Genomic DNA, 12,425 nt, shown 5'->3' on the forward strand with positions numbered 1-12,425 from the left:
AAGTGGGGCAGACTGTTCATTTGAGAGTTCTTCCGCCTCTTCTGCCCAGACTCGCCAAACCTACTTTCTTGTGGCTCCTGAGAGGTCTCACTCAGTGGTCTGCCAACTAGAGCAGTACTCTCAGGTCCAAGGACACCGGGAGTGGTGATGAGCCAAGGCCTAGTCTGGCTAAGTGGCCAGGAGGCAACAGCTGTCACAGCAGTGTGCTGTATCCAGGTGGAACTCAGGTCTGGGGGAAGGTGGCTTTTCAGAAACTAAGAAGTCACTCCCCTCAACTCCCTGGTAAAGGTACTAATAGCATCAGAAGTATTTAATCCAGCCCGAGAGGCAAGACGCTGCAGCCTCCGTCTGTGCCTGTGTGCTATCTCCTGGTGTCCTTCCAACAGCGCTGGCGAGATACTCGATGTCACCTGCAGGGACTGGGGCCAGTGAGAGACTTACTCAAGTGACTCTGGCTCTTACGTGGCCTGCCCTCCTGTCCAGAGCTACGGCAAGGATTCACAATTCCTGTCTTTAAATTTAAATGCAAGCCTGCCACCCTTTTTCTGAGGTGTGGGGTCCAAGTTGAGTAAGAGAATACAAAAGGCCAAGGTCAGATGAAGAGCTACAACTCTGTATCAAGCTAGTTTGTAACTGTACCTTTTCCTGTGTGTGAAGTCAAGGTGCAAATATGAGACTGGTCTCTGGAGGCAGGGCTCAGAGGGCCCTGTGTACCCCGCCTAGGCAGCCGCTGTGACAGGCAAAGACCACTTAGTTAACAAGGGGCTCTGGCGTGCCAAGCTCAGTCAGCATCCAGGGTGGGGAACCACTGACACCTGAGGCTGCCCATGGTCTCGCCTGTCCTTTTCCTCCCCCTGCTGTGGGGTTAGATGCCCTCACTACTCTTTGAAACGCCACAGCAGACTTTCTCCAGGACTCAGACTTGAAATAAAAATGTCAAAACAGAAAAAAAGTATTCCACAGATTTTTAAAACATTAAAAACCTGTCAACTCCTCAGTCTTTTGGGGCAATTTTCTCAGCCTACAGGGAAAAAAACAAATTCCCACCTGTAACACACGCTCAGGTGAGCCGCCTGAAATGAACACACCGTAAAAACTTCCCAGTGCCAAGTTATGTCAAGATCCTTTATTCCTTTTGGTTAAAACCGGTCACAACACTAAGCTTCTGGCCTATCCTGCTGATACACAAGCCACAAACGCTTGCTCAGCAGTTGAAGCCTTTAGTAGCATGTTTGAAAAGTGAATAAAAATCCATATAAAACAAATATTCAAATAGTTTCCATAGGAACACAGATAAGTGTGACCCCATCTCCCAGTCTTCCACATTGGTGCACCTGTGCCAACCCTACTCACATAGACATCTCAGAACTAGCAGTAATTAAGTTAAATGGTCCCCCCCAAACCCTTAAATCAAGCTAAACTCGCAGTTAACAGCTACAAGAGTGGTATCTACACGTTAATACGCGTGGAAGCGCAGGCTGCCGAGTGCCGCTTCATGCCGCTCTCCCAGGCACAGGACACAGGCAGGGGACCGACGTCCGGCTCCTCCACTCCAGGCGGGAAGTCCTGGGTCCGGATCTGCTGCATCAGTTGCCTGCAGGAGACAGAGGCGGCAGTCAGAAACCCTGAGTCACCGCCAACCAAGCGGCTCCACACTGCGTGACACAGTAACCTATTCATGAGCCTATTTACATCTCTGGTCACTATGTCATCAGGAAGCAATTCAATGTAGTGCTACAGCAAGCATTTCTTCAGAATCATCTTTTTGGTAAGAAGAAAACCACAAGTCACACGCACGAATTAAAGTATTCTAGGTACAGAAATAGACTGACCAGTCTTTTCTAAATCAACTTTGCCTTAAAATTCTGCAACTATATACATCACTATTACTGGAGGAATTTTCCTTTCATTGTAATTATTCCAAAATTTTTAAAGCATATATTCTTAATATGGGGAGAAAAACAAAAAATAATTGTTATTATTTAATTCTAAGCAATTTCTTAATTCTACTGGACAAGAACAAGCATAATCAACCCTGGAAAGTACCTAATTCTTATCAGAACCAAACACACACTGTCACTAACCACGTTGGCCCTGACATCACATAGTAGATGGTGGGTCTCTGGAATCCATTGAAGGTAGAAGCAGCAGCAACAGTGTAAGCACCCATGTTCTCAAAGAGCATCCAATCACCCACATGCATCTCAGGCAGGTTACAGCGCTCAACAATGCGGTCCAGGCCGTCACAGGTCGGTCCCCAGATGCTGGATGAATAATACTTCTCATCTGGTTTGGGTCTCTACATTTGAGACAGAGAAACACACCTGCTTACACTTGTTCTGACCAGTCATCTTTCAACTGGTGTATACAACACATTTGGAAGGTACCTTCTGCAGAAGAGGCTTCACGTGTGCGTGATCATAAAGGATGCAGTTGAATGACCCATATACTCCATCGTTCACATAATACATAAATGTCCGATCAGTTGACTCCTCTTCATCTAGAAAAGCAAATTTAAAAAAAAAGAAGAAAATAATCAGAAAAGCAGAAATAGTCTCAATTACCACTTAACCATTTTAGATACGAACTTTCAGTATATATATGTAATGATTCAATCCTGATACCTACCATCAGAGCCTGTCTGTTCCTTTAATACAAGTTTTTTGGCAATAATATTAACTGCGAGCGTGAAAGCTGATGCAACATAGTATCTGCCCGGCTCAGCTATGATTCTCACTCCAGAGTCTGATGGAAAATACTTGTCCAGTGCTGGGTTGATTACACTGGTGATCTACCAGAGTGAGACAGAAAAGAGCAGTTGGTCATCAAGGGAACTCACATGAAGCAGTGCTTTGAAACACACCATCAAAAACATTGAGAGCTGCCATCAGCAGAGGTTTATCTTCAAACAGTAAAAGATAAACACCTCCCTGAAAACCAGTCTGCATATCCTGTGGTTTCATTTTGATTCCCCTCAAGACTTTTTACTCTTTATTATGGTATGATTTTATTAAGCAATGGGACAAATTTATTACCAGTGCCTAAATATTTTTATCTAACATGTAAATATATACTAACAAGGTAAACTCTGTATTCTTCCTATTCACATAAATTTTACCTAAGAATGGATTTTATAAGTGGCATGTAATGGCTTACCTTCTTAAATGACTAAAAAGCAATGTTCTAAGTAAAGGAAGCACAAAATCTAGCAAACGATGTACTAAAGTCAACAGGTTCTCTTAACTCCACAGTGACAATCCTCAATTTTCCTAAGACTTTTGAAAATATTGTCTCATTTTATTTTAGAAAACCAGTAAGATAATACAGGGCTTCCCTGGTGGCCCAGAGAGTAAAGAATCTGCCTGCAACGCACAAGACCCAGGTTTGATCCCTGGCTCAAGATGATCCGCAGAGAAGGAACTGGCTACCCACTCCAGGATTTCTGCCTGGAGAATTCCATGGACAGAGGAGCCTTGCAGGCTACAGTCCATGGGGTCACAAAGAGTTGGACACAACTGAGAGACTAATTAATTAACGTAATACAATTTTAAATATCACAGAAGTCATTCAAAATACCACACAAGACATTTACTTTCATGTTTGTACAGTCCCTTTTGGTTATTAGTTGTAACATATAAGTTTTGAAACATTTCAAAAAGGAACCTAAGAGCTACAGACTGTAATTTTGTTATAAATTACCTCTTCAAATTTAAGCTTTACATCCTCTGATCCAGGAAAGCCACCACCAATATCAAGCAGATACATGTTGAAACCAACCTCAGCCTAGAGTCAAGAAAATTAAGTCAATCAGCCAGATTAACAAGTCATGAAAAATGTATGCAGCAGGTTAAGGTTAAATATGTAATATGAGATGACTTTTACAAAGGTAAATTCTAGAACTGGGACTAGTTGTTAATGCCATCCCTGCCCCCCTCCTCACACATGGGGCTCACAGATACTCACGCCCATGTCAAAGACACAGCGGGCATCAGAGATGGCCTGCACAAAGGTCTCAGGATCAGTACAGCCACTTCCCACGTGGAAGCTGGTGTCAAAACACAAAAAATACGCTATTTCTTACTATTTCTGGAAATAACTATTCATGGTGGGAGAAAACTTGCATTGTCTAATACTTCATCTCCATCTCTGCCATCACCAAGATCTCACCTGACACCAATGACATCAATATCTAGCTCTTTCGCCCGTTCCAAAAGAAGCCTGCTGGTTTTGAGTGTGGCACCAAATTTGACACTGAGGCGACAGACTGCTTTGGAATCATCAGTGGCGATCCGTAAAACCAACCTAGAAGCAAGAAAAGTATATCAAATTTCCCACCGACACAAGATCATCTACAGCCGTGGTTAAAATAAGACTCCTTGGCTCTGATACCCTGTGGTCTGAGTCTAATTTGGTTTAACTCAGTACACAGATAATTTACTAGTATGGAAATCTAACAACTGGAAATTTGAGTTTGTTCACATTATACACGTCCCATATCTGATCCGCCCTCAAATGGAGTAACTCACTTGGCCTTTGGATGTGCCCTGGCAACTTTCATCAGCTCAACTTCACTATCAAAAGTCATCATCTGGACTCCGTTATTGGCAGCATACTTAATCTGAGACACTTGTTTACATGGATTTGCATAGATAATCCTCTCTGGGGGCACCCCGAGACTCTGCACCAATTGTATTTCAGTCTGAAAAAGAAGAGGTATTTACACATGTAGTTAATATATAGAAAAGCTGGCCCATGCCCACTCTCTTTAGCATCATCTGCTCAAGCAAAGTAATTCTGATCTGCCCTGCTGGGAGCACCAGGGCCATTACAGACATCATCTGAGTTCTGCTGCTTTTGCTCACCTTGCTGGCACAGTCAAATCCTGTCCCAATGGCAGCGAGTGTCTTCACTATGGTTCTGCTATCATTGCATTTGACGGCATAAAAGGGGGTGACCCGAGGAAGAGCTTTCAACCATCTCAGATGTTTCTTCAGAATGTCTCCCAGGTCCGCAACATAGAAGGCATCCTTATCATCCTGCAATAAGAGTGGTTACAGGAGACCCATCAGCAATTTAACAGATGTGACCAAGGCACAGCCTTCCCTTCTCTTGCCCATCATTCTCATGAACCCTACTCTAGTCAATCATGGACATGATAATCACTATTGTTACTGGAGAATCCACAGCCAATTAAACTCCCAATTCCCTAACAAGACATTTCCATAAGACCCCTCTCAAGTTTCCCATTCATCTGCCTAACATTCTCAAAGCTGCACTACCAGCATAGACTTCATATATACTTACAGAATAAGAAACTTCATTAATTTTTTGGTCCAGAATGTCCTTGGCAGTAAAGCCTTCATCCAAGAAATGGCAGTCAAACTCTTCATTGCTAAAGCTGTTCATGGTTTCTTGACGTCTTTTTGAGACACAACAAACTGCAAATAGGGCAGACAAATCTACTCAGAAGTCTTAATACTTAGTAACTCCTAAGATAAACTTGTAACAATCACAGATACTTACATAGAAAACGTAAAAGAGATGGAATTTAAAGGGATTATGCCAACTTTTCACAAAGGCAATTCCCCAGGAATTCCAAGTCCACCGAAGATGCGTGTGCTCTCTGTGCAGCAGTGGAAATGTTCAATAAACACACAATCTGCTGTCTACCTTCAGAACACATTAAATTGGAAGATCAGGTATTGACAGCACACAGACACACACACACACAAGAAGCAGGGCTACTAAACCACCCTCCAGACAGCTCACTCCCTGGGTTTGGAAATCCTATTATTCCTAGGTTTAAGTACCATGATTCTATAAATCTCAATGGAATGAGAACCTCACAAATTCAACACTAGAGTTTTTCACACTCAGCTTCCATATATAGTACTGTACTTAGTCACTCAGTCGTGTCTGACTCTTTGTGACCCCATGGACTGTAGCCCGCCAGGCTCCTCTGTCCATGGGATTCTCCAGGCAAGAATACTGGAGTGGGTTGCCATGCCCTTCTCTAGAGAATCTTCCCGACCCGGGGATGGAACCCAGCATTGCAGGTGGATTCTTTACCAGCTCAGCTACCAAGGAAGCCCATATAGTTTTGTCCACCTCAAAAAAGGCACTCCAAACATTCCTGCTAAAATGCAGAATACAGGTTTCAGAAACTTTCCTGCACTTAGTCCACTGAGAGGGAAAAGGCTTCATGACAGTTAGCTTACTTTATTTCAGACCTGTTTTTCTCTCGAAGCTTAAAACACCATGATAGCAATTTAGCAAAGCTGCCATATAAACACCTTGCTATTTCTGACATTTGCTAAGTCTTATACAGAAGAACTCTTAGTGAACAACAGGCATTGTTATCAATTTACTGAGTGCTCTAAATTTTCCTGAGAAATGAGCTAATTTTCATGCTAGGCATGTGTTTTTTTAAAAAATGCAATCTAAAAAAAATCAACAGAATGTATTACAGCTGCTGTATCTGAATGGCAATCAATATTCTAAAACCAGTGCTGCCTACTTAACTACTTGGGATTCTGGGAATCCCAACTATCCTCACAGGCACTCTAACTTACATGCTTGGCTATGAATGATAATCACCTGGGAGTCATTCTCAACTATGAATTACAAAAATTAGCAAACAATGATTTATGAATAAACAAAAATAAAGCTCATTTAACCATCAGAGCCACTGTCCTTGGCGTTCATGAAACGTGACATAGGTCAATGAGTTACCTTAAAATAATTATTTTAATCTATTTAATCTGATAGGGAGGGCATCTTTTCCACTGTGCAACCCACTTCAGTGCCTGCAGCCTACTGCCAGAGGCCAGGCAATGGTTCAGGCCGGATTTACTCTGGCATGGGACACTATGAGAGGCCCAGGGGGACGAGCCTGCCATAAATCCAAACCCATGCACGGGAGAACTTGCGAGACTTGATCTAATGTGACTTGCTGGCTTTGTCAACCTCCTAGTTTCCTAATTCGCCCAGAGGGGAAGGGAACAGACCAACAGCCAGCACACACATTCTGTTTACATAAGTAACATTTAAATAGGGTCACCAGTGATAGACTGGGCCGTTTAGGGTCTTTAAAAAAAAAAAAAGACAACATTCAGGCTTAAACTTATCAAGTGTGTGTTTCTCTGAAACACACCACTATTAAGTATTTTGCTTCCTTGTATCTTTCAAAGCTTTACTTCAGTAACTTTTGATACAGAGAAAGTTCACCCTAGAAGACCTTTGGGTGTTTTCTGTTATGGCTACGTTACTTAAAATGACATGGATTAGCAAAACGTGGTCCTTCTCTGGTAATTGGGAAACGTTAGACAGGTACCAATTCAAACCGCAACTGAAAATTTACAAATCGATTAAATTTTATGTTTGAATGAAATTAGCACATTCTGTCCTCCCTACTAGACACTCCTAAGAGGTTCTGCTCCCCACATCTTGCCTCATTATTTCGGATTCTCAAACAGTAGGCCGTTTGGGGAAAATCTTGGGACTGGCTCCTACGTCTTGGTCGTTCTCCTGATCTTAATAATCTAAGGACTTTTCTTAAATCATCAAGTCATTCAAAGATTCCGTCAACATTTCTAAGGCCGGCCGAGCAGTATCAGTTACACACGGGTTATCTCAGCTCTAGCGATCTGAGTGGCTTTCTATATTGGGCCATTCGCTCTGTACACACAGCAAGGTAAAAAAAAAAAAAAAAACCTAAAATTAAAAAAAAAAAAAAGGAAATTCCAGGGCAACACGGCGGAACGGCACGTGCACGAGAGGCCGGCACCCCGAGACCTGTGCCGGGCTCGCTTCCTGCCTCTCCTGCACCTGCTACCGGACCACCACATGCGTTTAAAAAAAAAAACAGCGGCTGAATGATCGAGCTCCTCAAAGAGCTTCCGGCTCAGAAAACCCTCACTGACGTGGTTCAGAAAAGGTGAACCCCGGGCCGTTCCAGCGCCAGGCTGCCCTTGAGCCGGGAGGGGTCGGGGCCCGGCTCCACTCGGGACCCCGAGGGCCGACAAGCCGGGCTCTGCGACCACGTGTCCTCGCAGCTCCAGGCGCCCGGTCGGCTCCGGCCTCCGGGACACGTGGCCGGCACCCCCTGCCCCTCACCCGCGCCCGCCCGCCCGCCCGCCCGCCTGCCTCCCTACCGCCCGGACGCGACCCCTTTTACCTCAGAGCACAGGGGCGCGGCGGGCCAACCCCATGGAAACAACGCGCCGCCGCCGAGCGCTGCAGGATCCGCCGGCCGCCCCGCCGCCCCCGTCAGCCGCTCGCCCGGCCGCCCGCCGCCTCGCTCCCTCCCGCGGAGGACCGCCGGCCCGAGGTGGCGCCGGAGCGCTGGCAGAGGGGCGGCGGCGGCGGAGGCTCAGGGGGAACTGACAAAGCCCGGCGCGCCGCCGCGCCGCTACTTATAGCGCCGCGCGTGTCGTCATGGAGACGCACCAGCTCAAACCAGCCGCGATCGGTTCCGTCCGGGCGTCCTCCCAGGGAGGGGGCGGGGCCAACCCGGGATGAGGAGAGGGAGGGGTGGGGGTCGCCGGCTGATCGACGTCAGCACCTCCCAGCCCCGCCAACCCCGCCCCTCCCTGGCCCGCCGCCAGCCCGCGCATGCGCACCAGCCGCGGGCTGCCCGGGGCTCCGCGCGCCCGGCCGGCCGCCTAAGGCTGCTCTCCTCTGGCACGCCAGCCGAAGGATTGCAAAACCTGCCTCTGAACGCCCGCCGGATGGCAGCGTGTGCGCCAAGCCAGCGCTCTCCTTCCACCTGGCATCAAATGCCGCGTGCCCTCAGGCAGAGAACGGAAATCGCTTGGCGCGAGCGGGCCACGTGGACCCTACCTGGCGGACCCGGGCCCCTTTCTTTCTGCGGGGCGTCTGTATATGCCGGTGGGAGGACCTGGAGGTGATCCTGGAGCAGCTCCACCGCACGATGAAGGGGGGCAGGAGGCAGAAGGGGCAGCGGTCAGCGGGCAAATTAAGAGGCACAGCTCTGGGCAGCTCTCGAGCCGCTGAGCGTATTGAACCGCGTCTGACATGTCCGGGTGTCTTCCTAGAAGGTAGAGGGCACGCGAAGAGGCACGTTGCGCTTGTTAAGCCGGAGAGACTCGTCTAAGGGCATTAGGGCAAGGGGTGGGAGGTAACAGGTCTGCAAGCCACCGGGCGATCCACTGTCCTTCGTATTGTTCAGTCGCTCAGTCGTTTCCGACATTGCGACCCCAGGGACTGCAGCACGCCAGGCGTCCCTGTCCGTCACCATCTCCTCCTGGAGCTTGATCAGACTCCTGTTGGTTGAGTCGGTGATGCCATCCAGCCATCTCATCCTCTGTCATCCCCTTCTCCTCCTGCCTTCAATCTTTCCCAGCATCGGGGTCTTTTTCTAGTCAGTGGGCTTATCAAATCCGGTGGCCAAAGTATTGGAGCTTTAGCCTCAGTCCTTCCAGTGAATATTCAGGATTTATTTCCTTTAGGATGGACTGGTTTGATCTCCTTACAGTCCAAGGGACTCTCAAGAGATTTCTCCAACACCACAGTTCGAAAGCATCAATTCTTCCGTGCTCAGCTTTCTTTATGGTCCAACTCTAACATCCATATATGACTACTGGGAAGACCATAGCTTTGGCTATTCAGACCTTTGTTGGCAAAGTTATGTCTCCACTTTTTAATATGCTGTCTAGGTTTGTCATAGCTTTTCTTCCAAGGAGCAAGCATCTTTTAATTTCATGGCTGCAGTCACCATCTGCAGTGATTTTGGAGCCTAAGATAATAAAGTCTGTTACTGTATTGAGTGGCACTTATCAATGACTTCTCTGAGGGCAGCTATGATTGGCTTGCTTTGGGAGGTTATGTGAGTCCCAACACAGCACCAGTGTCTACAGGAGGAATACATATGGCAAAAACTGGGAAACTGGGAGTCCCCAGGAGTGCAGCCAAGACTCTGGTAAAGAACTGGCCTCTCCTAGATGCTGCCCACCCTCACCACCGCTGCCGACCTCAGGGATGCACGTGGGGCATTTTTTTCCCCTTGCATTTAAAGTGTTCCTTCCCTTGTAGACAGTCCAACAGACACCATTATGTCCCAACGTCGGGTGTGACTGACCTGAGGGCTGCGGGTGGGAGTAAAAAGCTGTGAAACTAGGGCCCGCCACACAGTCAGTGCAGGGAACGAGCCTGGCAGAGCTCAGTACTATTGTCTACCTCGGTCTCAATTTGCTGTGTGATCTTGGGTAAGTTACCTCCCCTCTCTGGGCCTCAGGAGAAAAGTGGACTAGATGACCCAAGGATCTTTACTGCTACAAAAACCTCCTTTGTGAAGAGTACTAGTTTGATGAATGCAGAAGTGAGTGAGTAATCTAACTTTCCCTGGGCCATGCATGGCTCCCACAGAATCAAGAGACACCAGAAGAGGGTAAACAGCAGCGAGTCCTCGTCCGTGAGGGGACATGACAGCTGCCTTTACTCTTGGTCGCCCTGATCAATTTCATCTTTACACAGTCCTTGAGCAACCACTGAGTACCAGGTACCACTATGGGGGGCCGGGGGCGGGGGGCTGGGGGGGAGTTACTCCACCCCAGCAAGTTTAATTCCTAGGAGGGATTGAGATTAACAATGCAATAAACAGTCCCATCTGAGAACATTATAGCCCCAGGCACTAACTAAGTGGGACAGCTTGGATTTCGTGGTGAACACTGGGATTTGTCCCCGCTCTGTGAAGAAACATTTTGTTCCAGTGACACGCAGATTTTTTTCCCTCAAACTCCGGAAGTCTCCCGTGTCCAGTGCCAAGGCCAAGAGGGAGCATTGTCTGTGCTGCCCTGCTCTCCCAGGCCCATCAATCAACCAGTCCTTGTGGCGATCATTGTCCCCTGCTATTGGGCTTCCTTCCAGCGGGGGGAACCGGATGTCTCCGAGTGTGGGATCCTAGTGGGAGCCTCATGTGGGGAGAAGGCCAGCCAACCCCCCGCCCCCGCCCCCTCCCAACCCCGTCCTGCCTGCAGCTTGCTGTTCTGTGACCTTGGCCATCTCCTTGACCCTGAATGAGCCTCTCTGTCTCCAGCCATCAAGGGTCTGGCCCTGGTCTAGGGTCTCTTTCAGCTCAGTCCTGTGATTATATTTTAGAATTAGAAGTATTCACTAGAACAAAGAGGCGATTCAGGAAGCCAGGTGGTCTGTCTCTCTGCCACTCACACGTGCCACTCCCGCACGGGTCACCCCCACACACGGCATCTCCTGCCAGCCCACCTCTAACATACACACTGCATGTATGTTGCACTCTCCCGGAGGCCTGGCCATGCCCAGATGACCCATCTTGACCCAGATGGGGAAACAGAAGCAAGGGAAGGAGGAGGTGCTGGTTCCCTGAGGGCTGGCCCTGGGGCTGCAGGCAGACTCTTGACTTTGGCCTTAGGCCTGGGAGTCAGCAGGCCTGAGTCATTAAACCCAATTACTAATCTGGATCCGAGAAGATAAATCTACAGTGACTAAACCTGGTCTTGTTCAAATGCATGGCATTCTTGTATTTCTGCATAAATTCCATAGACTTTATCTTCTCCCTTACAATTTTATTTTTTTTTCAGAAAAGCAGCAGATCCTTGCAAACTATGAAGTTACCCTTACATGGAGATAAGGTTTTTGTGTTTGGTGCAGAGGCAGTAACTTAGAGAAGTAAGCAAAAACATCCGAATGCACATGGGACATGCCAGTAAGATCGGTGCCCTTGGTCATCCCACCTCAGTTCTGGGACCAACTCCAATGATTTTAGCTGCCTTCAGCACCTAGCTCATCATGAAACCCTGAATATCACTTCTGCTCTCTGAATCTCAAGGCCTTTCGGTAAAATGTTCTTTAGCTGGACTGGACTGGATCAAAGCACTGATGTCCTAAGAATCTCTGACGTATTTTACAAAGAACTCTGTATAAATCTGCTGACCACATTTTCTGACACCAAAAGTGAGGACATGTCTGGCACAAAAGGTGTTTTTTCTTAAGTTATTTACCCGAAAGGACTAATAAAGGTACATGATGATTACAAATGCATGGAGTCACCTTTACTGAACAGAAGTAACATCAAAGATGATGGTCAGCAAGAATTTACGTATCCGTGTCCTCAATATTGAACAGTCAACGTCGAACTTTTCAGAAAATGGGTTTGTGTCCGGTCCACTTGTCCGTTGTCATATTCCACACCAAGTTTCTTCCCAGGAGTGTAGTAAGAGTTGACTCTGGAGTGAGGTTTATGACATCCGGCCACAGGAGGACGTTGGGACCTGTCCTGCCAGGGTGCCACTAACTCAGGGAAGTGGGACTCAGTCACGGCACACAGCTAGTCACGTTTGGACCTTTGACCAAAAATAGAGCTCGGAAGTTCAGTCACTCACTAACCCTCCAGCCCTGCCCTTGAATTGTTTTAGGTGTTTCCAAAAGTC

General features: G+C 47.4%; 1 protein-coding gene, 1 long non-coding RNA gene and 1 other non-coding gene across 7 annotated transcripts; 1 reads left to right on the forward strand and 2 right to left on the reverse strand.

The window, feature by feature from the left end:
• Positions 1-1,104: 1,104 nt before the first annotated feature.
• On the reverse strand, positions 1,105-8,386 carry ODC1 (ornithine decarboxylase 1). Of its 5 annotated transcripts, none has more exons than XM_086323526.1 (12): positions 8,177-8,386; positions 5,524-5,666; positions 5,305-5,438; positions 4,863-5,036; positions 4,527-4,699; positions 4,168-4,302; positions 3,964-4,045; positions 3,700-3,783; positions 2,629-2,791; positions 2,388-2,500; positions 2,085-2,299; positions 1,105-1,594 (listed from the first exon to the last, which is right to left on the reverse strand). In XM_086323526.1, the coding sequence occupies exons 3-12, from the start codon at positions 5,404-5,406 to the stop codon at positions 1,450-1,452; spliced, it is 1,386 nt and encodes a 461-aa protein (XP_086179652.1). In that variant the 5' UTR covers positions 5,407-5,438; positions 5,524-5,666; positions 8,177-8,386; the 3' UTR covers positions 1,105-1,449. The 5 variants fall into 5 exon arrangements, with proteins under 5 accessions (XP_086179652.1, XP_086179654.1, XP_086179651.1 ...); XM_086323528.1 differs by having other exon boundaries at positions 5,305-5,459; XM_086323525.1 differs by having other exon boundaries at positions 5,524-5,670.
• LOC147362710 (small nucleolar RNA SNORA42/SNORA80 family) lies at positions 6,784-6,915 on the reverse strand. Its single transcript, XR_015137506.1, has one exon. It is a non-coding gene; the product is annotated as a small nucleolar RNA SNORA42/SNORA80 family (small nucleolar RNA).
• A 242-nt stretch (positions 8,387-8,628) lies between the features above and the next one.
• LOC147362711 (uncharacterized) lies at positions 8,629-12,032 on the forward strand. Its single transcript, XR_015135775.1, has 2 exons — positions 8,629-10,519; positions 11,577-12,032. It is a non-coding gene; the product is annotated as an uncharacterized LOC147362711 (long non-coding RNA).
• The last annotated feature ends 393 nt before the right edge of the window (positions 12,033-12,425 follow it).

This window comes from Bos grunniens, chromosome 11, assembly GCF_055505025.1.
Source record: "Bos grunniens cultivar Pamir isolate PY7600 chromosome 11, Bosgru_T2T1.0, whole genome shotgun sequence".
In the NCBI taxonomy this organism is placed as follows: Eukaryota; Metazoa; Chordata; class Mammalia; order Artiodactyla; family Bovidae; genus Bos; species Bos grunniens.